The sequence below is a fragment of the Ascidiella aspersa genome, chromosome 3, assembly GCF_963924565.1.
Source record: "Ascidiella aspersa chromosome 3, kaAscAspe10.2, whole genome shotgun sequence".
NCBI classification, from domain to species: domain Eukaryota; kingdom Metazoa; phylum Chordata; class Ascidiacea; order Phlebobranchia; family Ascidiidae; genus Ascidiella; species Ascidiella aspersa.
Window position 1 is genome coordinate 37,651,917 of NC_139449.1, and position 27,645 is coordinate 37,679,561.

Below are 27,645 nucleotides of genomic sequence, written 5' to 3' on the forward strand. Positions count from 1 at the left end.
TCTTAAACTTTTGTTAACCCGGACTCCTACATTTTAAACATTACGTTTTTAGTTTCAAAAATGACGTCATAAATTTACGTCACAGTACAAATATAGATTTCACAAATATGCTGGTTTCAGTTCAAAAATTGGAAAGTGAAATGGAGTCCATTTTATTTTCAATTAAACTTAAATAATAAGTAATATTTCAATTAATCCTTCAAGGGCCCCCTAAAGTTAGTTCACGGACCCCCAAAGGGTCCATGGACCTCAGTTTAGGAACCCCTGACCAAAGGCGTAAAAAAACGATTTCGGTTGGCAAAAGTAGAAATTTTTCAACGTTGACGTTGACGGTTAGGAGCGAGGAAATTTACCGTTAACGCTGGCGACGCGTTATGTGTGAACTGGACGACGCTAGCGTTTCGGGTGAACCAACCTTTACAATCGGCGAAATGTTTTGAGGCGTTTGTATTTTGCCGATGAAAACTACACAAGGGCCGCACGTTTTTACCGCAGAGCCATTTTGCCTTGGAAACCTGTCGTATATTTTAAGTGGCTTTTACCAAAATCGCAGCATCCTTAAATTGTAATTTTCGGCATTATTTGCCGCCCTTGAGTGAAATATTTGCGCACTGATTTTTTTTTGCTCTTTGCGTATATTTACAATATATGGAAAAGCTTGCCTAACAAAGTGAACATTTTGTCAAATCAACATTAATAGTTATGTTAGTTATTTAATAGTCGCAACGAGAATTTATTTTATCTTTTTATTTACAACATAATAGGAAACAGGGCCTCTAAAAAACTTGAATTACAACAAATTGCTTTGGCGCTTATTATCAATGTTCATACAATCATAAATCATCCTTTAAAGACAATTTAAATGTAATATATCATTAATTCTGATGATTGTGCGAAATGCTTAAAGTTAGATTCAATTTATTTTCGGCTTTGTCGAACTTTTGCTCGTTTGCTCAGTTAATAGAGTAGTGGTCGCGCTATACCAAGGGTGTGGGTTCAAACCTCGCCTAAATGGTTGCCTAATATAGTTTAGTCGGCTGATCAGCTCTTGGTAATGTTACAGTTGTTATGGATAAATCTAAGTACGATAATAAACTTCACAATATGTTGGCAGACAAGGACACTTACTGTCCTGTTACGGTTAATCCCACTAAAGGTATAGAAAAACAACTTAACAGGTACATGGAACGGCTGAAGAAAGAAGAGAAGGTGAACAACTACGAATGGAACCTTCTCAAAAGTTTTGATGCTACATCACCATTACTCTATGGGCTACCCAAAATACACAAACCGGAAATCCCGCTTAGGCCTATTGTTTCATTCATTGGGTCCCCCACGTATAACTTAGCTAAACGTATTTCTTTAATTTTATCCCCTCTTTTAGGTCAAACAAAATATCATGTTAATAACTCGATTGGTTTCGTTGAAGAAATTACAACCGGTCAGGTGTAACCGGTCAGGTAAATTATCTTCCAAGGTATTTAGAAAAGTAACACAATCAGATCGCTACTTGAATTTCAGATTACAAAAAAAATTCTCCACCGGCCCCCGCGTCAAGTCACCCTCTACCGCAACATTTTATGTTTCTCATGCGTCCTGCGGTAACAAACTAAATGCCCACCCCAGCGCTAGACACTCGCTCACCCAATAACACCCTATTGACACTTGATTATTAGGCGAAGCTTATCGCGAAGTAATTGGTCGCCCCAAAAAAACGCTGACGCCGCATTTAAAGCAAGCTTTATAAATGTGTCGCCGATATTCTGCTTTGAACATCCCTACTCACAATGCTTCCCTGCATTAATTGCACGGTGGGTGAAAGTTTATTCACGGCCTTACCTCTTTGTGTATTACCGCGACAATACGATGAAATACAATTTGAAGAATATTTGAAAAAATCGTATTTGGAGAATATTTGCTATTTGCACCTGTTTAGTATGTCACTCCAATCCAACATATCAACACACAATTATAAGTTGTGTAGGCCTGGTTTTGATATGTTGGATTGGAGTAACATGCGAAACAGGTGCAAATAGAGAAGTGTATATTGCCACCAGATTTTGCATTTAAATTTGCGGCGGTAAAATATGTTCTTTCTTAAGAGCATTGAGTAATTCTACTAAAGTGAAGCCTCTTTTTAAAATGCAAGTCGCACGCGGCCAGTTTTGGACGAGTCACAATGAAAGTCTTACACGCGGGACAATAAAGCGGAGCAGGCGTCCATTCGCTTCGTCACTTCACAAGCTGGACAAAGCAAGCGAATATGAACGAATTCTGTATGAAAGTTTTTCTGCTGCTAGATGGCAGTCGTTAGCTACAGAGAGCTAAAACGCCACATTTCAGTTTTATTCCCCCCAAGCAAAGGCCCCTGGGGGTGCAGCCTCATAAACTTTTACAAAGCACCTACATACCACTCTACGCTATATCTGAAAATTTGAAGGTTCTACGATGTATACTTTTTCCATAAAGCTTCGGACAAAAATCGGTCTGAAACATGCCATAGGAAACCATAGCAAACCAAAAAAGACTAGACGGGGGTGCGGTTATTGTATATTTTGTCAGGGGGTATATTTTCGGGGCTTAGTGTTTTTTTGTTTTTTTTTAAATATAACAATTTTTTTTTAAGTTTTTGATATTTTGTATTTTGCATTGTATATTTTATATTACATATTTTATATTTTTTTCCTTAACTTGTTTCTGCAAGCAAAAACAGATATGGGCCGAAAACTTCCCACTTAACTTCTGGCTATTATGCGAAAGGGGTTCAAATATGGCGTCGTAGTATTTGGGAAATAATCGAAACATATATTTGATAAATAGAATTTGCGCAGATAATGCGTACAAGCATGTTATTACACTTTGGCCAGCTAACATGTTTAAAAAGCAAATATTATCATTCTGCTAAAATGGTTTAACGTACATGGTTCGCTATACTTTTGCCAACTTTTACTGGGTAAATTTTTACCATGGCTTATTCCGAGCAATCGTAGTTATAACAGACTTTAAATCTGTAGTTTCGAGCAATATATAAAACAAGTTTATGTGCCTAATAAACCACCTTTTAAATTGAAAGTTTTGTCAATTGAAATCCAATAAACGCAGTGTTCTTAATATTTATTTCAGTATGACGCCATGTTATAACGTAGCTTTGTAACGTGCTCCCTAATAATGCGTTCAGCATTATGTTTTGCTTGCTGCGCCCTTGCACAATTTCAATTTGTTAAGGCCTGGTGTTGATATGTTTGATTGGAGTAACATGCGCAATAGTGGCAAATAGAGAGGCGTACACTGCCACCAGATTTCGCATTTACATTTGTGACGCTAAATATGTTGTGTTGTAAGAGCAATAATTTTTTTTTACTAAGAGAAGCCTCTTTCTAAAAGGCAAGTCGCATGCGCCTAGTTTACGACAAAACACTTCACTGTATGAACGTTGCACGCGCCGGACAATAAAGCGCAGCAGGATACCAGCAGCCGCCTCGTTGCGACGCGAGCTGAATAAAGCAAGTGATATGAAAGCATTCTGTATTGCAGTTTTTCTGCCGCTAGTTAGGAGTAGATAGCTATTATAAACTAAAGCGATGACGTCACATTATTGGTGTTTTGTCCCCCAATCAAAGGCATCAAGGGGTGCAGCCTCATAAACCTCGACATTGCACCTTCATACCACTCTACGTCATGTCTGAAAATTTGAAAGTTCTAAGATGTATACTTTTTCTATAGTGCTTCGGACAAAAATCGGTCTGAAACATTTTCGGGCAAAAACAAGATATGTCCCGAAAATAAATTTTCGGCCCATATAACTAGACACCCTGAGTAGGCAAACTATCAACTTAAATAACTTGACACTAAAACTGTTACCTCACTGCGATAGATCGACTTTATATCAAACATAAACAAATTAATATTTACTACGAATCCGTAATGACACTACGATTAAAAGTCCATTAGTCGCTTCACGCCAGCGAGGCTCGTTATAACTTTGCTTTGGCCATGGTATTAACTGCCGTATCGAACACAAACAATAATGCTAGCAAACCGTTTCGCGCAGCAACTGACTGAGTTTTAACGAAATACTCAAAAGCCATTCAAAGGAAAAAAACTAAATGACTAAAAGTAGTAAAACTACATTAATGTATACAACAAACATAATAACTAAATCGTTTGCGACGTAACAGTGCTTGACAAATGGAGGTGTGACATGCTTGTAATCGACAGTCGTGTACTGCCCATAAATGCTACAAAACAAATAATTAAGAGTAAAATATTAACAATTTCTTGGAGAGAAATAGCCCCTGTGTTCCCCTGTCTAAGCCTATGACCGTGGCCCCCCAATTACCGCTCCGTGCCCCCAAGGGGGCCGAAGGCCATGGTTGAGAAACCCTGTCCTAACGTAACCGTGCAAAACTTTTTTTCAAGCGCAATTACCTGCGTGGAAATTAAAATCAAATGAGGTATATTGGCTTAATAAAAATAATTTTTTATGTTTCCAACTTGCGAATTTTGTAATTAAGAACTCCTTGAACTATGTTACCGCGCAAAACTAGGTTTATAGAGTTCGCAAAATATTGCATTTAATGCGGCAGTTTTAATAGTAACCAATTTTCAGTTTTTGACGTGATTTTACTTACGTTGGAGGCAGTATGACACCAGGATTACGTATTTGCTGAATATCACGCAATGCGAACATTGGCTGCTACAACTTAAGGTTTTACGTTTGTGGTTCCCTATTGATATATGTCACTGTTTTTTTACGTAAAAGATGTTTGACGTGCTTAGCCGTTGGGTATTTAGTCGTTTTAAGTAAAAAAAATAAGGTTTTGTTAGTGATTCCCGATCGATATACATATCACGAAATGTCATTACATTGAAGCCGATTAGGTTAGCGCTTATTTACTGAAGCATCCCGAAAATGATGTGAGACGATAATTATAGCAGCGTTGCCTGCTGGATCTTGTTCGTAGATACAAATAGTGATTGTCAACCTTTAGCACACGGACCTATGTTACGCGAACAGCTTTCTGGCTGCCATCAAAGTTTTATAGAAATGAACGCAAGTGCATTGCGGCAAGACGACCCCTAATCTTAAATGTACGGCTAGCGCTGAAAATAGTTGTTCTTTATTCTTTATTTTGCTTATTAAATCTAAGTAAACTTGAGTAAAAATGGTTTCTTTTGAAACCAGGTAGCTCGAAGTAACATTAAAAACACCACAGATTAAAGTGCGGCAGGAAAAGGTTGAGATCCGCTGATTTAAGGTTTTGATGTTATAAACTAACCTGACATTCCTGTTCATATACCTACACGACATTACACATTTACCTCAGTACAGCAGTAAGGCGCTTGCACCAAGCTGCAGGCAACAACCAAACCCTAGCTCTTTGTTGAAGGCGGACTCCAAAGTATTTCCTTGTTCTAAAGGAAATTACGTTAGGGCTCCATCCATTTAGTTTGCCCCTCAATGCCTTTACTCATTTCCTGTCTGGCAATCACGCGAGCTATTGTAAAGGTAAAAAAATCCCCAGCTTCAATTTCGGTTGCATAGAAATGCGTATTCTTATTGTTCTATAGTTAGTTTAGTTGCTTCACTGGCGCAATGATAATAACTCCATTAGACTTTTTTACTTGAATTTAGGAATGTCCGTAATTTGGTTTAGGATTGGCACCGATACAACCCTAGTATCGGACGAGTATCAACGATACCACCACTTGGTATCGGGTATCGACTTTGATCCGATATTATCGGACATCCCTATACTTGCAGCATGCCGAATTATTTCCCTAAAATTCGCGCTAAACTTGACACTAGTAATGACATAGATCTTGCGTAATATGCAGTTAATTTCTTACTTGAACGTATTCACATTCAATCTGAACCCTGAAAGTCTGGGCAAAAACTCACAATCACCTAACTTTAATAAGAACAGGTTATATGTTTGTTAAGCATTATTTGACGAGTGTTAAAGACACTAACGTTAATAGAGAATGATTAAACTGAAGGATGTGACCAGTGGAAGATTCAGGGGTAGAGAATGAGATTATGCTCCCCAAACATGTACTTGCACTTGTTAACCGCAACAAAACGAAGTAAATCCGGACCGCTAAAACCAGGGGTGTCCAACATACGACCCGCGGTATTTTTATGTAAATCTTTCGACTTGATCAAGTTGCCCGTTTCAGTGGCGCAGCCAGCCGAAAATTAGGGGAGGGGGGCAAAAAGTATGAATTTTTTGTTTAGCTTTTGTCTTTGTATTAACTGCCGTAACGAACACAAATAACAATGCTGGCAAACCTTTTTAGAGCAGCATCTGACTGAATGTTAACGCAATACTCAAAATCCGTTCAAAGAGTAAAAACTGTTTAAAAGTAGTAAAACCACATTATTGTGTAGCAAACGTAATATTTACTACATCGTTTGTGACGTAACAGTGCATGACAATTGAAGGTGTGACATGCTTGTGACCGACTGTTGTACTGCGCATAAATGCTAAAATAACATATTATTAAGAGTAAAATATTTATAAATTTTTGGGGGGGGCCATGCCCCCTGAGGCTCAACCCTGGCTACGCCTATGCCCGCTTGCCCTTTCTATTTTTGGGATGTTGTTGCTTTTAACTAGATGGCGATCATTTCTGACTTAGTATTACGTCACAATGCATTTGAATTTGTTTTTTGGTTTCATTTCGTTTAATTTGCTTCACTGCTCTTCACTTTTTGTCCTATTTCATTTCTTGCCGTTACACCTTTACGTTTTCATTTTAGAATAAATACCGGTGAAGTCTCAGTCAAGTCAAACTGAAGTCAAATCCTTGTTTATAAAGTAAACGTTAAACATTAAAACTGGTGAAGCGAATATAAGCAAAATCTCAAGTAAAAAATAACATAAACGCAACATATAGCAATTGAATTGTTTTATCTTTCAAAATTAAGATAAATTAGACGGGGGTGCGGTGTTGTATATTTTTTCAGGGTGTGTATTTTCAAGGTTTAGTGTTATTTTTTTTTAATTTTAAATTTAAATTTTTTTTTTGTTTGTTATGTTTTACTATTTTTTTAATTGACCTAATTTTATATATATACTATGTCTTAGATGTGATAGGGGTAGTTGCCAGGGTTTCATTTTATTATACGTTAGTTTGGTAAAAACTATGCACAATTAATTTAAGAATCGTTTTGCAATCAAAATGTTTTATTTTTTTTTTTATTTTTTTTTTTGCCGCTTCAAAACAAAAATTCTATTTCCAGAAACAGTGACAAACTGGCACTTGACGCCTGAAAGCTTTACCTTCAAGAAAACTTTCAAACTTTTTTAACTTATGATTCAATCTGGTGACATAGTTCACAAACGTCATATAAATGAAGTTACTAGCAATGCCTCCCTGATTTACGATGGGTGAAACTTTATTTGGCCTTGCCTCTTCATGTAATACCGCGATAATAAATTATAATACGGCAAGGTATTTGGGAAATGATCGAAAAATATATTTAATAACTAGAATTTACGTAAATAATGCGTGCGGACATGTTATTGAATTTTGACGAGGTAACTTGTTTAAAAAGCAAATATAATAATTCTCATAAAATTATTTAACGCCTATAGTTTGCTATGCTTTTGCCAATTTTACTCGGTAATATTTTACCCTGGCTTGGTCCGCATTCAGGTTTATGTTTTGCTTGCTGCGGCCCTTGTACAATTTTAATTTGTTAAGGCCTAGTGTTGATATGTTTGATTGGAGTAAAATGCGCAACTGGTGCAAATAGGGAGGCGTACACTGCCACCAGATTTCGCATTTATATTTGCGGTAGTAAAATATGTTGTTTTGTAACAGTAGTAGGTTATTTTACTAAGTGAAGCCTCTTTCTTAAATGCAAGTCGCACGCGCCAAGTTTTACTAACGCAGCCACTTCGCACAATGAACGTTGCACGCTCGGGACAATGAAGTGTAGCATGATGTCAGCAGCCTCTTAGTCGCTTCGCGAGCTGAACCAAAGGAAGCTATTCTGTAGTTTTCAATATGCAAACACGTTTATGTGCCTAATAAGCCACCTTTTATATTGAAAGTTTTGCTAATTTAAATCCAATAACGCAATATTTATTTATTTATTTATGACGCCATGTTATGACGTAGCTTTGTAACGTCGTCGCTAAGAATGCGTTAAACTTAAGCTTTTTGTTGTTGCGGCCCTTGTAATTATATTTGTTTAGGCCTGGTGTTGATATGTTTGAATGGTTTAACATTTACAACAGGTGCTAACAGAGATGTGTCCACTGCCTCCCGGATTCGCATTTAAATTTGCGGTGGTAAAATATGTTGTGTTGTAAGAGCAATATGTTTTTTTGCTTAGAGAGGCCTCTTTATGAAAGGCAAGTCGCATGCGCCTAGTTTTACTAGGCAAGCCATTTCGAACAAAAGCGTTGCACGCGCGGGTCAATAAGGCGCAGCAGGGATGCCAGCAGCCGCCTCGTCAACACGACTCAAAACCAAAACGTGCAAAATGTGCGCTTGTGATATGTACGCGAACCGAAATGTGCACTATCGCTCAATGTGCAACTTACAATGTATCAGTGAACGTCATACAGAAAAAGTAATACATGTTATTTTTCGTGCCATTCTTTTTATTATGATATATTTTTTATTTGAGTTCCACTTTTATGGATTTCCGATTATATGGAGTGGATTTATTATGCATGTTATTTTTCGATCGATTCTTTTTATAATTCTTTTTTTTTAATTGAGTCCCAATTGTATGGATTTTCGGTTATATGGGTTAAATTTACCAAACAAATAAGTTAACAACTGGAGGTAACTAAACCTGCAAATTTAGCCTTGAAACCCGTAAAAGTATTTTTAAACGTTCATAATTTTTAACTACTCTGCTTATGTGGGAATGGTTATGACGTCATAGGGTGTCGGATTGTGATACTTTTTGTTCGCGATATTGGTTATCGGAAAAAATGTCACGTTTTGGGCACCCCTAACCAATTGCATGTTAATAGGACATTTTAAACGTAAGGCAACACTTCTTGTATTTAAAGATCTATGTTTGACCATTTTTAATCTAATTCATGTGCAATATTGCATTTTAATTTTGTTAACTTAGAAAAAAATTGGTTAGAATTAGTTGAACATTGAATAGCGATACGTCTGCTTAGATTGTTTGTGTTTGTTTTTAAATGATCAATGAATCCTAGAAATAACTTTCATAATTAGTGGCTCTATCGACCTCGTAATTAGTGGCTCTATCGAATTTAAAAAACTTCAACACAAAAGTTTATTTTATAAAACCAGAAAATTGAAGGCGTCACGGCACACATATAGCACAAAAGCAATTAGGAAACAAAACAATACTCACTTCAGGGCGAAATACCAATCGTAAGATAAAAAGTTGGAAATGGTTGAATAGAAAAATTTTAAACGGAAAACTGCAGCCGCAATATTTTCGAAATACTTTAAGCAAGATTATAAACGAAATACTATCGATAGGTAGGTAATATGAAAATGCGTCAGAAACAAATTAAATATAACCTCAAATGACAAAGGAAAATGAAATTATAGTAAAGTAAATAAAAAATGAATAAAAAAAGAAAGGCTATCGAAATAAAAAAAATTAAAAATCAATACACTAAAGAAAAGTTAAAGACGACCGTAAAAAAATGCTACAGAAACATAAAAAATATATAATGTTAGATTACAGAGAAAAAAATAATTACTGAAAATAAAAAGTAAAGGCATAGGCTTACATTTATAAAAAATGCTGAACTGTTACCTAATCTGAACCGTTTTTTGTAAAATTTTAAGGACCAGAACCGGAACTGAACGGAATAATTCGAAAGAACATAAACCTTAACCGAACCCCAACCTGTAAACAAAAGCGGTTCACTCCAGCATGACGTCACAACTTGTATTTTACAGAGTAAAGTTAACGCCATGTTCGTAATTTTATGACAAAAATATGAATATTGATTAAATAAAACGTTGATTTTTCTTTTTTTCTATATATTATCAATGAGTTGCTGTTTTTTTAATACGTCACGTAACTTTGCTTAAATGACTTTTCAATTCAAAAATTATTCTTGCCTCTAACCAACGAAATTGCAAACCGTGCTCAAAATGCGTCCGATTCTCTCGGTATCCACCCGACGAATGACAATGCAACACAACGCCATCCAAAACGCAAACGCACACAAAGTTGTCAGAAGCGCTAGAAAAACTGAGACTTCTAAATTCACACAAAGTCCTATCCCTGAGGGAAAACCAAGTCGATAGCGCCTTACCATCACACCTGGTGGAAAAAGTGATCACCGAAAACAGAGTGTGCAGCTTTTTAGCCACCTTTGCCGCACCGGCACATTAATAACATATCAAATTCAAGTGAGGTGCACATTAGATGCAGATTTAGTGTACATTTGGTGCAAATATCGAAAGTGCACAATGTGCACCTTCAAATGTGCACTGAACCGTGCACGTATGACAAGTGCAGATTGTGCGCACAATGTGCACCAGGGCTGCCACTCCTAGTGGTTTTCCACTAGATCTAGTGGTTTTTTAAATAATCTAGTGTTCTAGTGGTTTTCTTGGAGAATCAAGAGGTTTTTTGTCACCTTAAAATCGAGTAATATACTTTATGTTATATCCCACCTACCATTGTTAAAAATGGTAGCTGCCCGTTAAAAATTCTCTTTTTAAACCAAATGTGAAAAGCCTGCTCATGATCGACGATGGCTCGATGCTTGTTAATAACAAGTTGCTCTACTGATTACTTTCAGTGTCAGGCAGCAGGTTTTGTCTAGAAATTCCTATAGCTTCCGTGCTGCATGAAATCTGTACGGTGTAGGTAGGCCAGGGATGTCGAACCACTGTCCGGCGGGTCACAAAGTGACTCACCACAGATTTTTAATGACCCACTTGTCTCTGTCGAAATAGCGAAGTGTTATCAATCATTTTCTTAAAAGGATTAATGTAAAAAATACAGTTCTTCGTTAGATAGCACTATACTGTTTAAATCTGGCAAATCTGTGGGTCGTGCATAAGTCTTTTAGGGTGACGAGTAGGCCTACATTAACTGTGTTTCAACAAATGCATGCAGAAAAGCATTGTGTTTATCGCTGTAAATCGTAAAGGGTGGCGATCCTTTAAGGGAAATTAAGAGCTCACAGACTAAAAGTTCTAAAAACCCTAGTTAAACCAATATAAACCATGCCGAAAAGCTTTCTGCTAAACTCCTGTAAGCCTAAAAAAAATACTGCAGCTTTGGCGAATCGGGGTGTTTAGTTAGGGGTAAGAAGGCTGCTGACCCTATAGACGAGGGCCGACGGCTGTCTAAGTCTCTTACAAGTTCTTAATCCGACTCCAAAGGAGCAGGCCGCTAGAATACCTGTCCTTAACTTCTTGTACTCTAAGCAAAGACAATCCACTCAGTAGATAATTGCTCTTAGAGTATATTCGCAAAATTCTATTTCCAGAGACAGTGACAAACTGGCACTTGACGCCTGAAAGCTTTACCTTCAAGAAAACTTTCAAACTTTTTTAACTTATGATTCAATCTGGTGACATAGTTCACAAACGTCATATAAATGAAGCTTCTAGCAATGCCTCCCTGCTTTACGATGGGTGAAACTTTATTTGGCCTTGCTTCTTCATGTAATACCGCGATAATAAATTAAAATACGGCAAGGTATTTGGGAAATGATCGAAAAATATATTTAATAACTAGAACTTACGTAAATAATGCGTGCGGACATGTTATTGAATTTTGACGAGGTAACTTGTTTAAAAAGCAAATATAATAATTCTCATAAAATTATTTAACGCCTATAGTTTGCTATGCTTTTGCCAATTTTACTCGGTAATATTTTACCCTGGCTTGGTCCGCATTCAGGTTTATGTTTTGCTTGCTGCGGCCCTTGTACAATTTTAATTTGTTAAGGCCTAGTGTTGATATGTTTGATTGGAGTAAAATGCGCAACTGGTGCAAATAGGGAGGCGTACACTGCCACCAGATTTCGCATTTATATTTGCGGTAGTAAAATATGTTGTTTTGTAACAGTAGTAGGTTATTTTACTAAGTGAAGCCTCTTTCTTAAATGCAAGTCGCACGCGCCAAGTTTTACTAACGCAGCCACTTCGCACAATGAACGTAGCACGCTCGGGACAATGAAGTGTAGCATGATGTCAGCAGCCACTTAGTCGCTTCGCGAGCTGAACCAAAGGAAGCTATTCTGTAGTTTTCAATATGCAAACACGTTTATGTGCCTAATAAGCCACTTTTATATTGAAAGTTTTGCAAATTTAAATCCATTAAACGCAATATTTATTTATTTATTTATGACGCCATGTTATGACGTAGCTTTGTAACGTCGTCGCTAAGAATGCGTTAAACTTAAGCTTTTTGTTGTTGCGGCCCTTGTAATTATATTTGTTTAGGCCTGGTGTTGATATGTTTGAATGGTTTAACATTTACAACAGGTGCTAACAGAGATGTGTCAACTGCCTCCCGGATTCGCATTTAAATTTGCGGTGGTAAAATATGTTGTGTTGTAAGAGCAATATGTTTTTTTGCTTAGAGAGGCCTCTTTATGAAAGGCAAGTCGCATGCGCCTAGTTTTACTAGGCAAGCCATTTCGAACAAAAGCGTTGCACGCGCGGGTCAATAAGGCGCAGCAGGGATGCCAGCAGCCGCCTCGTCAACAGGACTCAAAACCAAAACGTGCACAATGTGCGCTTGTGATATGTACGCGAACCGAAATGTGCACTATCGCTCAATGTGCAACTTACAATGTATCAGTGAACGTTATACAGAAAAAGTAATACATGTTATTTTTCGTGCCATTCTTTTTATTATGATATATTTTCTATTTGAGTTCCACTTTTATGGATTTCCGATTATATGGAGTGGATTTATTATGCATGTTATTTTTCGATCGATTCTTTTTATAATTCTTTTTTTTTAATTGAGTCCCAATTGTATGGATTTTCGGTTATATGGGTTAAATTTACCAAACAAATAAGTTAACAACTGGAGGTAACTAAACCTGCAAATTTAGCCTTGAAACCCGTAAAAGTATTTTTAAACGTTTATAATTTTTTTATGTCACGTTTTGGGCACCCCTAACCAATTGCATATTGATAGGACCTTTTAAACGTAAGGCAACACTTCTTGTATTTAAAGATCTATGTTTGACCATTTTTAATCTAATTCATGTGCAATATTGCATTTTAATTTTGTTAACTTAGAAAAAAATTGGTTAGAATTAATTGAACATTGAATAGCGATACGTCTGCTTAGATTGTTTGCGTTTGTTTTTAAATGAATCCTAGAAATAACTTTCATAATTAGTGGCTCTATCGACCTCGTAATTAGTGGCTCTATCGAATTTAAAAAACTTCAACACAAAAGTTTATTTTATAAAACCAGAAAACGAGGGCGTCACGGCACACATATAGCACAAAAGCAATTAGGGAACAAAACAATACTCACTTCAGGGCGAAATACCAATCGTAAGATAAAAAGTTGGAAATGGTTGAATAGAAAAATTTTAAACGGAAAACTGCAGCAGCAATATTTTCGAAATACTTTAAGCAAGATTATAAATGAAATACTATCGATAGGTAGGTAGTATGAAAATGCTTCAGAAACAAATTAAATACTAGACGGGGGTGCGGTTGTTGTATATTTTGTTAGGGGGTATATTTTCGGGGCTTAGTCTTTATTTTCAATTTTTACTTTATTTTAATTTTTTTTTTTTTTTTTAATTTTTTTTTATATTTGTATTGTGTACTTTATATTATATATTTTGTGTTTCATTTTCCTTAACTTGTTTCTGCAAGCAAAAACAGATATGGGCCGAAAACTTCCCCACTTAACTTATGCCTTTGATGCGAAAGGGGTTCAAATATGGCGTAGATTTTGGGGAATGATCGAAACATATATTTGATAAATAGAATTTACGTAGATAATGCGTATGGCCATTTTATTACATTTTGACCAGCTTACGTGTTTGAAAATCAAATATTATCATTCTCTTAAAGACTAAAAATGGTTTAACGCCTTTGGTTTGCTATACTTTTGCAAACTTTTACTCGGTAATTTTTTACCATGGCTTGGTCCGAGCAATCACTGTTAAAACAGGCTTTAAATCTGTAGTTTTAAACAATATGAAAAACACTATTATGTGCTCAATACGCAAACTATCAAATCGAAAGTTTTGCTAGATGTTTAGGCCTGATGTTGGAATGCTGGTTGGAGCAAGATGCACAACAGGTGCTAACAGAGAGGCGTAGACTGCCTTAAGATTTCGCATTTAAATTTGCGGCGGTAAATACACCCTATTGACACTTGATTATTAGGCGAAGCTTATCGCGAAGTTATTGGTCGCCCGAAAAAAAGCTAACGCCGCATTGAAAGCAAGCATTATAAATGAGTCGCCGATATTCTGCTTTGAACATTTCTACTCGCAATGCTTCCCTCCGTTAATTGTACGGTGGGTGAAACTTTATTCACGGCCTTACCTCTTTGTGTATTACCGCGACAATACGATGAAATACGATTTGGAGAATATTGGAAACATCGTATTTGGAGAATATTTGCTATTTGCACCTGTTTAGTATGTCACTCCAATCCAAACATACATTTGATCAATAAAAATTTACGTAGATAATGCTTACGGCCATGTTATTACATTTTGGTCAGCTAGCATGTTTAAAAAGTCAATATTTTCATTCTCTCTAAATGATTTAACGTCTATGGTTTGCTATACTTTTTCCAACTTTTACTGTGTAAATTTTTACCATGCATTGGTCTGAGCAATCAGAGTTTAAATCTGTTGAAACAGAGTTTAAATCTGCAGTTTTTAGCAATATGCAAACACGTTTATGTGCCTAATAAGCCACGTTTTATATTGAAAGTTTTGCCAATTTAAATCCAATAAACGCAAGATTTATTTATTTATGACGCCATGTTATGACGTAGCTTTGTAACGTCGTCGTTAAGAATGCGTTAAACTTAAGCTTTTTGTTGTTGCGGCCCTTGTATAATTATATTTGCTTAGACCTGGTGTTGATATGTTTGAATGGTGCAACAATTACAACATGTGCTAACAGAGATGTGTACACTGCCTGTAGGATTCGCATTTAAATTTGCGGTGGTAAAATATTTTGTGTTGTAAGAGCAATAGGTTTTTTTACTTAGATAGGCCTCTTTTTGAAAGGCAAGTCGCATGTGCATAGTTTTACTAGGCAAGCCACTTCCAACACAAATGTTGCACGCGCGGGACAATAGGGCGCAGCAGGGATGCCAGCAGCCGCCTCGTCGCGACGCGAGCTGGACAAAGCAAGCGAATATGAACGAATTCTGTATGAAAGTTTTTCTGCTGCTAGATGGCTGTCGTTAGCTACAAAGTGCTAAAACGCAATATTTCAGGTTTTTACCCCCCAAGCAAAGGCCCCTGGGAGTGCAGCCTCATAAACTTTTACAAAGCACCTTCATACCACTCTACGCCATGTCTGAAAATTTGAAGGTTCTACGATGTCTATTTTTTCTATAAAGCTTCGGACAAAACTCGGTCTGAAACAAACCATAGGAAACCAAAAAAGAATAGCGGCAAAAACAAGATATGTCCCGAAAATAAATTTTCGGCCCATATAATAACCTCAAATGACAAAGGAAAATGAAATTATAGTAAAGTAAATAAAAAATGAATAAAAAAGGAAAGGCTATCGAAATAAAAAAAATTAAAAATCAATACACTAAAGAAAAGTTAAAGACGACCGTAAAAAAATGTTACAGAAACATAAAAAATATATAATGTTAGATTACAGAGAAAAAAATAATTACTGAAAATAAAAAGTAAAGGCATAGGCTTACATTTATAAAAAATGCTGAACTGTTACCTAATCTGAACCGTTTTTTGTAAAATTTTAAGGACCAGAACCGGAACTGAACGGAATAATTCGAAAGAACATAAACCTTAACCGAACCCCAACCTGTAAACAAAAGCGGTTCATTTCAGCATGACGTCACAACTTGTATTTTACAGAGTTAAGTTACGCCATGTTCGTAATTTTATGACAAAAATATGAATATTGATTAAATAAAACGTTGATTTTTCTTTTTTTCTATATATTATCAATGTAGTTGCTGTTTTTTTAATACGTCACGTAACTTTGCTTAAATGACTTTACAATTCAAAAATTATTCTTGCCTCTAACCAACGAAATTGCAAACCGTGCTCAAAATGCGTCCGATTCTCTCGGTATCCACCCGACGAATGACAATGCAACACAACGCCATCCAAAACGCAACCGCACACAAAGTTGTCAGAAGCGCTAGAAAAACTGAGACCTCGAAATAAAGTCCTATCCCTGAGGGAAAACCAAGTCGATAGCGCCTTACCATCACACCTGGTGGAAAAAGTGATCACCGAAAACAGAGTGTGCAACTTTTTAGCCACCTTTGCCGCACCGGCACATTAATAACATATCAAATTCAAGTGAGGTGCACATTAGATGCAGATTTAGTGTACAGTTGGCGCAAATATCGAAAGTGCACAATGTGCACTGAACCGTGCACGTATGACAAGGGCAGATTGTGCGCACAATGTGCACCAGGGCTGCCACTCCTAGTGGTTTTCCACTAGATCTAGTGGTTTTTGAAATAATCTAGTGTTCTAATGGTTTTCTTGGAGAATCAAGTGTTTTTTTGTCACCTTAAAATCGAGTAATATACTTTATGTTATATCCCACCTACCATTGTTAAAAATGGTAGCTGCCCGTTAAAAATTCTCTTTTTAAACCAAATGTGAAAAGCCTGCTCATGATCGACGATGGCTTGATGCTTGTTAATAACAAGTTGCTCTACTGATTACTGTCAGTGTCAGGCAGCAGGTTTTGTCTAGAAATTCCTATAGCTTCCGTGCTGCATGAAATCTGTACGGTGTAGGTAGGCCAGGGATGTCGAACCACTGTCCCGCGGGTCACAAAGTGACTCACCACAGATTTTTAATGACCCACTTGTCTCTGTCGAAATAGCGAAGTGTTATCAATCATTTTCTTAAAAGGATTAATGTAAAAAATACAGTTCTTCGTTAGATAGCACTATACTGTTTAAATCTGGCAAATCTGTGGGTCGTGCATAAGTCTTTTAGGGTGACGAGTAGGCCTACATTAACTGTGTTTCAACAAATGCATGCAGAAAAGCATTGTGTTTATCGCTGTAAATCGTAAAGGGTGGCGGTCCTTTAAGGGAAATTAAGAGCTCACAGACTAAAAGTTCCAAAAACCCTGGTTAAACCAATATAAACCATGCCGAAAAGCTTTCTGCTAAACTCCTGTAAGCCTAAAAAAAATACTGCAGCATTTGTTAACTAAACTTCTAATTATTTGTGGGAATCTTAGTTTGGAAATCATTCCAAAACCTTGAAATACAAGCATGGACAATAACACGACGCAGCAGCAGAGTTTTGCATAAACAGAACAAATTATCTTGCTTTGTAATAAAGCTTTCAAGTGATTTTTATTCTTTGACTTTTCATAATGTGTAAATTTAGAAAATATTGGCTTTAATAAAGCAATTATTGCACACAGACTTAAAAATAATCTATTTTTTATGTTGATTTAGCGCAGTGGTTCTCAAACTTTTTTAGAAAAATTGCGCAACGGTCCCTCAGCAACTTTTTAAATTGCTCACGGTCCCTTAAAAATATACACAAAATAACATTTGTTTTTAATGGTATCAATGGATGGGTGCACTTGCTTATTTGCTATCAGCTCGGCTATGTTAACCTCTAACGAATCACTTTTTTTGTGTGAAGCAATCACGAACAGTTTAAAACCGTGACCGTACAGCCCACAGTGACAGCGCAGCAAGCTGTAAAAACGTAACTCTCATTAGCACAATACAATATTATGACGTCACAATGGACAATTCAACTAAAAGTGTACAATAATGTGAATGAACAACTAATCAGCTTGCTTTGGAAAAGTAAGTTTCCTGAATTTTTTTTGCACGAGAGGGTTTCTTCCTCAGGAGCGTCGGGTTGTTGATTTTTTGTTGGGTGCTTGGCGGTCCCAGAAAATTGTCTCGCGGACCCCAGTTTGAAAACCACTGATTTAGCGTATGGCGATGTTAAACCGACATAAAAATGGCCATTTGTTGTCGCGATAACAATCTAGTGTTTTTTTTTCTTGATCTAGTGGTTTTTTATTGTCCAATCTAGTGGTTTTTCAATTTTGAGAGTGGCAGCCCTGATGTGCACCTTGGAATGCGGTGCACATATAGCAAGTGCACATTGTGCGCACAATGTGCACATTTTGGTTTTGAGCCCGTCTCTTGTTGTGGGTGAAAGTTAAAGTTAAATGCAGCTACTGTCAGTTGAGCTGGGTCAAAAGTAGATTAGCGGAAGCAAAGTTGTGTAACGGCACAAGCGCTATTTCTGCGATGTATGAGTTTTCCTGCAAAACATTCCAAAACTTAGATGCCGTATTATTATAAAGTCAGTAAACGAAAGATGTTGAACAAAAGGTCGTGGTTTGCACTTGGGTACAAAATTATTTTTAGTCCTACAAATTAAAGTAACGTTTGGTTGTAGATTACATAAAGGTTTGAATTTTGGCGTATTACAAAAAAAAAGTTTTTTTTTAATTTAGTCCAGTTTTCCAACCAACAATGAAGGCGTTAAAATTCCTTATGCATTGATTGTAAAAAATCATCTGCACTAAAAATTGTTCTAAAAAGTATTACTATTTGTGAAATACCGCATCAAGGCTAAAGTGTTGAAATGACAAAAATGGAAATTATATATTTTTTTCTTGGCCTAAAATTGAAGAGATGATAATTAAAACATCGCTAATTTAAGGGTTTATTATAAGAAAGAAACCATACTTGAAAAAAAGTATTGTTTTATCTTTACTGAACCCTTTTTAACCAAAAAATTGGCCTGGGTCCTAACCTACTCTGAAGCAATTGAATAGGCTTCCTATAGTCGCTTATCTAATATTGTCTAAGATTTGTATTTGCCCGTTTTTGATAATAAAACAATGTACCCTGAAAATTATACTGTGTTGTTTAAAGCGGCCAGTCAGCTGATGGCAAATGGGTTATGGATTTCTTGCTCCAGAAGACTTTATCAGAGGTGATTGGTTTTACTACCTCTGGACATTGGATTAACAACTCTATGTTGGCTGTGGATTTATCTTTTTATCGGCGCAACTGATTGGATTAAGGCCCGACTGGATCTTTATCGCTGGTGGTTAAAGCTCAAATTGCCGTGGAGGTTGCTATAGAAACAACACACCAATGGTAAATACAAATTGATAGCCTAAAACTTTTTTTTGTTTTTTTGTGGTGTTGCTTTTTTATAATAGAACTGACTAACATTAACGGAACGCATCAAAAAAACACAACGAATCAAAAAACGCTTTGCAAAATGTGTTAACGATATTAGTTTGACGAATAAATAAATTCTTCGCAAAAAAAGTTAGACTAAAAAAAAACTTAGCTACGCAAGTCGAGAACGACCGTAGCACCGTTGCCTGCTACATTCTGTTAGTAGCTAACTTGCGTGAGATTTAAACTCATGACCTTGGATATACCAGGAGTGCAATTTTATGTGCTAATCGCTGATGTGTATAATGCTTTCACATCTCCTCAAATTAAGCTTTTTAGAATCCAAAAACAAATGCTTAAAATCAAACAGAAAGGAATCTTGGCAAATCATTGGTTTCATCTTGAAATTAGAACGTTGTCAAAAGTTTAGGAGTTTCTGTTATTATTCACGTTTAAGTATTGGTTTGTATAACAATATGCCCAGGGGCGTATCCAGAAATTTAAAAAGGAGGGGGTCCCGAATTTTCAACTTGGGGAATTCCCCGTTTTTCCTTCTGACGTTAATGATGTCATAAAATAGTGACGAATATGATGTCATAAAATAGCGATTGTGATAACGTCATAAATAATGAAAAAGTCATCAGAAACAACCGATTAACTTTCAGCAAAAGAGAACCTTTAGGCGCGAAGCGAACACATGCGTCGACACTCCTGTCAGGCGCCAGCTGCGAAACGGCTTAGTGTACAATCGTTAACTTCAGGAGTAAATCGAAAACAAGACCGTGAAATATATGTGATTGATTTTGGTGGATTTGCGTACGGGACTACGCTAAATTACAAGCACGTCTTTCGCCAGCTGCAATACTAAACGAAGATCGTTTTCCCGGGTGTTATTCGACTAGCACAACATAAAAACGCCACTTCAATAGTTAATCAAAATCAGTGTTTTTAACCTTTTTAAATGTGTAGTTCTTTTAATCAAACAAAAAACATTGCTGAAAGGGAAGCAATATTATACTAAAACAGGCGTAAAAGCCGATTTTTAAAGAGTTAGCCGTCACACAAAGGTATTGCAAGTTTACATAGCTGGCACTTTTCTACAAAAAGAGCTATCATGCTTTCTATTTTTATTTAGCTTATTTTAATGCTAAAACAAATTATTTTGTTCTAATATTGTAACCATCAACTTTTCGTTTGCTCAACAAAAAAAAAAAAAAAAATTGCGAATGGCAACCAAACAAAATTTCCTTACTTACGTTTTTTTTTTTAACTTAAAAACCAAAATAAAGGCAACGTTAAAATGTCACGCAAAAGTATAGCAAACCGCATAGTGAAAAAAATACACCTAATAAAAATTTACACATTTAACAAAATATATCCATTTTTGGGTACACTATGCACGGATCTGTAATGTAGCTTGATAATAAATTGCAAAAGCCAAAAAGGTCGAGTAAATCGACATCATCTTGGTTAAGACCTTTCAATACGAGCTTGTATCATCTTCAGTTGATGTGACTGAGAAATCCTTTTTTGTTTTGTCAGTGGTGAAAGTAGAACATTGTTCTTACCGAAACGACGAAACATGTCGGATTACTATAGGTTATTACTATAGTTTGGTTCCATAATAACAATTTGGCTTGAAAAATTAAACAAAAAAGCGACGCTTAATTCAGTTGTTTTTATTGTAGTTTAATTCAGTTGTTTTTATTGTAGTTGAATAGAATTGCAACTTTTTATTTTAAGGGTTGTTGAAGGCAAGGATCCGATTACGAAGGTTTTCGACGGAGATTGTCCAACTACTTGTCTTAGGTGGGTTACACAAACCTTTTTAAATCTTTAAAAATTGAAGGATAAATCGAATGGCTATCTGAATTTACAAAAATAAAAATGGGTGATTAAATATAATATAGTATATTAACTTGAGTAGACATGAAATAATTTTTTCGTCTATAATTTATATCCTTATTACCCAACACATTAATGCATTAGGGTCAAGCGTAATAATTATTAAATCAAGGCATAAAACATACAGCAAGTGTTTTTCGTGTAATTCTAGCACAAAACATACGGCAATATTAGTTTAGCATTTGTTATTTCTATTGTTGTTGTTGTTTTAGTAACAAACAACTTGCAGAAGTACTAACAACTGTTTTTAGTGCTTGTCCAGCCATCCACGACCCAGTATGTGGTTCTGACGGCAAAACTTACTCCAACCCTTGCGTTCTTGCTGCAGCAAACTGTGAAGCGTGAGTAACCCGAGAATATGAAAGACACACACACAAATGTGTTTAATAACAACTGTGATCTTGCCCCTCGGAAGCTGCTTTATTACCAACGATTACGGCTTTCCCTTTTCGGTGTAACCCGAGAATACAAAGTTAAACAAGCATTAAAAACACTTGGATTTAATAGTTTTCAACATGGCTGTATTGAACATGGTATGTTTTAATTCAAAACTCACAAAAATCAAACATTTATGGGTTTAGAATAATTACATCAACTTAAGGAAAATGAATTTTATTTTTCTAAAGACTGCAATATCATATTTACTAAATAATGTATAATATTTTCGACCTAAAGATTTCATTTATTTAAAACTATCGAAACCATTCCTCTTTGGATATTTAAAAAAAAAATTATTTAGATTTTTTCGAAAATACACTTTAATTTTAAACCACTTTGACGCAAAGTAAAAAATCTTTCAACGAAAAGTTTTGGATTACAAATTTCTTTATAAAACCAAGAGTTTAGAAAGCGACCTGTCGATAAAAATATCGCTGTTTAATAAGAAGGCACTTGTTTTAACTTCTAAAACAAGCACAAACTTACAACTGACAGTGTTACAACTGGCTTGATCCGAATATAAACAATGAAAATTAACACAACTCCAATGAAGTTTTAAACTGTCAAAAATCGCCATTTTGTTTTATTTCTTCTTTCGACCAACCATAAATAATGATTTAATTTCTTTGATTTTTTAGCCTATAAAAGGTTCGTAATCACGTCAAACATTATTAGATGAATATTGAGTTAAAAGCATTTCTACAAAAGGCCGTTTTTGTCCTGGCTAGATGAAAAAAAATCCCTAGAAGTAAAAAGCTTTACAGCATCATCATGAATGAAAATATTAAATTCGTTAAGAAAAATTTCTTTCCAATCTGTGTTCAACTTTGACCTGGTAAATTTAAAATCGTGTTGATGAAGGCACTAATATTTATATTCCATTAATGTCATTATTATTACACAATGCCATGTATTTAATTTTAAAAATTATTTGGGGGTTACTAATGTTCCCTTCAGAAAATGCAATTCTCCTCTCAAAGAAATTGAAAAAGTACTCTTTTTAATATCTAGGAAAATTATATTTTTATGTGGCTTTTTGGACGTCATAAAATTTTTCGGTGGCAGAACGATTTCTAATCATTGTTTTTTATCAAGGATTTGTATTAAACATGTTTAAGCGAAACACCCAATCATAGTAAAATAAATTCGTCTAGGTTTTGTGCATTTTGCTCTTACTTTTACCGAATATACCTATAATTATCCAAAAGGAATTAATAAGTTCTTAAATTAGAACTCTAATTTGCTTTATACCTTTTGCCCTGGTTTTAGACGATGAAATTATGAAACCTACATAACAACCATCGGTCGTAAACATTAAATAAAGCTAAAACCGAGTGAAAATCATGTCAGCTTTGTTTACTTATAGTTGTGTTTCATGCAGGTTTTTGAATGGAAACGAACCGATCGTATTTGCACAAGAAGGAGCGTGCCCTTGCATTAAGTAAGTTTGCTCTGATTGGAAGATTAACATTATCAAAAAAACATATTTTTTTTAAGTAATTTTAAAATATTCATGCTGCGAAGATTTATTTATTTTTTTTTAATTTACCTACGTTTTAAAAACCCATACAGAAAATCTCCATCAGGGTAATGAAATTAAAACAAGCCAAAAATGATACAAAAGAAAACGTGAATGAGATGATCTTAATCTATGGGTAACCCTAAAACGAAAAAATTTCCTTAATTTTTTAGCGAAATATATTTATTATTTTAATAGCCGAAATGTGAAAAATTCCTTCATTTTCTCTTTTATTTTCAGTCTTTTTAAAACAACAGCAAATGATTGATTTATTTTTATATATTTGTAATTCCTATATTTTCTACCAATCAAATGATACCACCGTCGTGAAGTGTTCCTTGTTAACTTTGCGTATCAAATTGTAGCTTAATTACGAATGATTAGAAGCACTTTTTGTCACGGCTATAACTACACCTCACTGACTTAAAATATTATAGAGAAAACAGTTTAATACGACCCAAAAAAATATATAAAAAATCCCGAGAAATAGTATTTACAATTTGTGCGCTAGTATATTCTGAAACTATTCGTAAAACTGTATTTTCTCGAATTCCTACAACCCAAGTAAAAATTAAAATTTAGCGAAAGCATTTAAATGTATCTTTAGATATTTCCACATTGTGTGCCGAAACAAAAACGTTTGATAAAAGTAACTTACACTTCAATGTTGGGTTTTACTTAAAATACTTAAATCACGTTGCACATACTTGTCTTGTTCGTCGTTAATTGGCGTATGCGGCTCAAATATGTCGGGTTTAACCCATCTTTGGACACTCAGGTTTTGTACGTTTGACTACCAACCAGTATGTGGAAGCGATAAAGTGACTTATGGCAACCAATGCAACCTGGACGTCAAAAGCTGTCTTTCGTGAGTAGAACTTAGAACAGATTTAATTAAAAAAAACAAACAAACAATTAGTGTGCAACGCAAGACCTATTTACAAACTAGTTTAATTTTTTTTTGCTTTTTTCGTCTAATTAGATCAGTGTTTCTTAACTTTTTTCGCGTCGACCCAATTCCCAAGCGTTCGTAACAGCAAAGCTTTGGCGGCCTAATTATCTCAACTATACTGTTTGTAAGAGAACAAAACATAATTTATGAAGTCTATTTGTAATGTGACCTAAATTTAGGAAGTGATTTTTTAATTTTGTTTTTACTGATACCGTGGTCCACCCGAGACAAAAAAATGTAGGTGTCCACGGTAAAAAAAAGATTGAGAATCCCAGGTTTAATACAACTTGAGGATTACAAACCAGCAGCTTTTTTAAGCACTCAACAATCAAAAAAATCCACAAAAGTAACAAGTTTATAAGGTGATAAGTTTACAACGGGTTTGTATCGGATGTTTGAATTCAGGAAATGCTCCAGGATATACTGGCCAGTGTGCGGAAGCAACCAGCAAACCTACGACAACGAATGTCTGCTGGGACTAGCAAGCTGCGAGTCGTAAGTTAGATGGACCATTAAAGTTGTCCGATAATATCGGATCGGTGCCGATCCGATACCGAGTGATAGTATCGGTCGATCCGATGCCAAATCAATATTTTGGAAACTTTAAAATGATTTTCTTCGGTAATGTTTAACTTCCGTAATATATTACAATTTTCGGAACTTTATTTGCGATCCAAAACAGCAATTCTACGTTTTTTTTAAATTAGACTGCAAAAACTATTGACATTACATAATATGTATAATATATTGTATTATTCAACAGAGATTGCACAAAATACAAATCACTTTAATTATTTATCTTCTTTCAGGAATAAGAAAGGTAACGGAGAAATCAACAAACTATATGACGGCAAATGCTGCAATATGTAAGTACCTGTGACGTCATAGCGATTAAGTTGACGTCATAACGACTAATTTGACATCATAGTGACCAATTTGGCGTCATTATTAGCAATTTGACGTCATAGTGACCAACTTGACGCCATTGAGACTTACGTAACGTTACGTATTTACTTTCGTCATACTAAAACTATCTTTGGTGTTAAATTTAAAGCTATCTATATGTTTTCACTTTGTTTTAAAATGATTGAGCTCGTGTTTTGAAATTCAATGAAACTAATGTTTTGAAACTTTTTAGCGCAGTCAAAATATTTCAACTTGTGCATGGATAAAACTTTGCCTATTATCGCAACTCTATAAAATATAACAGGTAAAAAATCTCCCGTTGTGCGATAAAAATATGTGCAATGATTATATGAGGTGCTCTGTTGGTCTGGCTACAGTAAATGTTGTATCGTAATAGTTTAAGGACCACGGGCGTAAACATTCCTTTCAAAATAAGGAAACTGATTTACGAACAAAAAACTAGGTTAACAACCTGAAATTCAAATTCGGTGACCCACTTTTAACTGCTGTCTTTAAAAATATAGTCTTATTGGACTATTGTCGTAAAGCATTTTGAATTTTTTTAACATTAAAATAAAGTTTTAGACGCAATAACGAAACAATGTAATAATTCAAAATGTCAATATTTCCATGTGAAGAAATGGATTAAAAGAACTCCGAATCAAATTTGCTGCTCATGTTAACCTTGGCTTTCAGTTATGAACACATTTCCAAGCCATAAGTTAAAAAAAGGACGTTATTGACAAAAAACTCTTTACCTAACCTTTTAATTGTCAGTATTTATGATCGTAGGTGCTTAGTTTGGTTTATAGTAAATCAGTAAATGTATTTTTCTTAGATTAAGGCATGTTTTGTTTTAATAGAAAACCCAAAATAACTTTTTTTTACAGCGGCTGTCGGCGAATGTAATTTGTGTGCACCCAAGCTGATAACATAACCTGGTTTCAGAGCAACTTTTTTTTTTTAATTTTTTTTTTACAGCGGCTGCCCCTTCACCTATTTCCCAGTGTGTGGTTCTGACGGAAAGACTTATCCGAATGATTGCGCTTTAGAAAGCGAAAGTTGTCTCTCGTGAGTAAAACTTATAAAAAATATCCTCTTTCTGTCGCATTTTGTTCAAAGTATTCTGATTGTGTCGGAATTAAATTCAACAAATATGAGGAAAGCTCTTTACATAAAATTATTTGGGTGTTGTGACTTTTACAGTTAGGTAAATTGAACTTTGTCGTGAAATACTTGATTTACGAAATATTGTTTTTACGCGAAAGTATTCAGCTTAAAAAACATTCTAATAAAAGCTCTAACGTTTACAGCTTTCACACATTTGTATTTCACATATAAACCCCCCTTTATTGTTTCCCTGTCCTGCATAACGTTATGAACCAGTGGTTAAATAACTTCTTCTTTTTACGCTATTAAGTTACGATTAAAAATATTTTAAGATAAGAAACCTATTAAATATTATTGGGTCAAGACACCTTATCAAATCGAACACACGATAAAACTTGCAAACCATCAACAACAAAAAAATAATAATCACTAAACATTTATTTAAAAAAAGTACTCGCTTGCAAGTTACCTAATTCATTTTTTTTTGAACAAACTAAATAATAAAGATTTTTTACTTCACGTCATCCTACAAATTTTTGTTATTTTATTGCCTTATCAACCAAGACCGTAAATAAACACTAATTTTAATTATTCCTATTCAGAGATCGAAATGGTCAAGGAGAAATCACGAAAGATTACGACGGAGAGTGTTGCCCAAAGTAAGCGATTGTTAAAAGTCTTTACATCTAAGGATTAACTAGATGAGAATCTAATGCTTAGATATAAAATTTACTTTCGCCTAATTTACATAAATTTACCAAAAGAAATATTTTAATTCTGTCGCATTACTACAAGTGCTAGCTGTTGTTGTGAATAAACACTAATGAATTTATGATCTGTTCGCGAAAGATATCAACATATTCAGTATATTTCTACCTTTGTGTAATTGTAGTATGGACTTTCTTGTCTCAGTCAAAATCTCAGTTAAATATAGAACCTATAGTGACTGATTTTGATTGAGACAAGAAAGTCTATACTACATTGCAACCATTCGAAGTCATTGTCGTCATTAACGTGCATTAGGGCGAGGAGATATCTTCTTTTTTTACATGTTCAGTTTGGATTTATGTAATTGTTTAGTATTTTGTTGCTCTGGAAAACTTCCCTGTAGTTTAAGTTCCTGACTTAATTCATTTCATAGGAACGATAGCTTTAAACAATGTTTTTTTTAAGTATCTGCACCTTGATCTACTTACCAGTTTGTGGATCCGACGGAAAGACTTACTCGAATAATTGCAGTTTGGAAGTAGAAAGTTGTATTTCGTGAGTAAAACTCAAGAGCAATTTATTTGTACGAGGGTGGTCTTGCTGTTTTGTACTTTAATTTTTTTTTAATTTTTGACCACCATAAAAGTGTTTCTGCGAATTAATTTTTAACTTTAAAAAAACAAAAAAATCTCGTATTTCATATGACTTTAACTTGTATCAGTAACTGTTTGTGTTTAATAACACGCCAATTTATTTTCCTTCAGGTCGAAAAAGGGAAGCGGG

The 27,645-nt window shown here is 35.1% G+C and overlaps 2 protein-coding genes across 2 annotated transcripts in view; both read left to right on the forward strand.

Moving 5' to 3' along the window:
- Positions 1–27,645, forward strand: part of LOC146162841 (uncharacterized) — an 85,541-nt gene that overhangs the window by 51,220 nt on the left and 6,676 nt on the right. The gene's annotated exons all lie outside the window — the stretch shown is intronic.
- Positions 19,091–26,997, forward strand: LOC146162843 (uncharacterized). Its single transcript, XM_083383578.1, has 10 exons — positions 19,091–19,130; positions 19,222–19,297; positions 21,068–21,133; positions 21,481–21,570; positions 23,049–23,108; positions 23,965–24,054; positions 24,544–24,633; positions 24,948–25,004; positions 26,026–26,115; positions 26,757–26,997. The coding sequence occupies exons 1-10, from the start codon at positions 19,091–19,093 to the stop codon at positions 26,815–26,817; spliced, it is 720 nt and encodes a 239-aa protein (XP_083239704.1). The 3' UTR covers positions 26,818–26,997.

What these genes read in the sequence shown, in the direction of transcription:
- LOC146162843 (XM_083383578.1), top strand. Translation starts at nt 19,091, where the DNA reads ATGGGTTATGGATTTCTTGCTCCAGAAGACTTTATCAGAG. An exon ending in ATAGAAACAACACACCAATG is followed by an intron (nt 19,298 to 21,067) that starts GTAAATACAAAT and finishes TTTTATTTTAAG; the next exon opens with GGTTGTTGAAGGCAAGGATC. An exon ending in GGAGCGTGCCCTTGCATTAA is followed by an intron (nt 23,109 to 23,964) that starts GTAAGTTTGCTC and finishes TTGGACACTCAG; the next exon opens with GTTTTGTACGTTTGACTACC.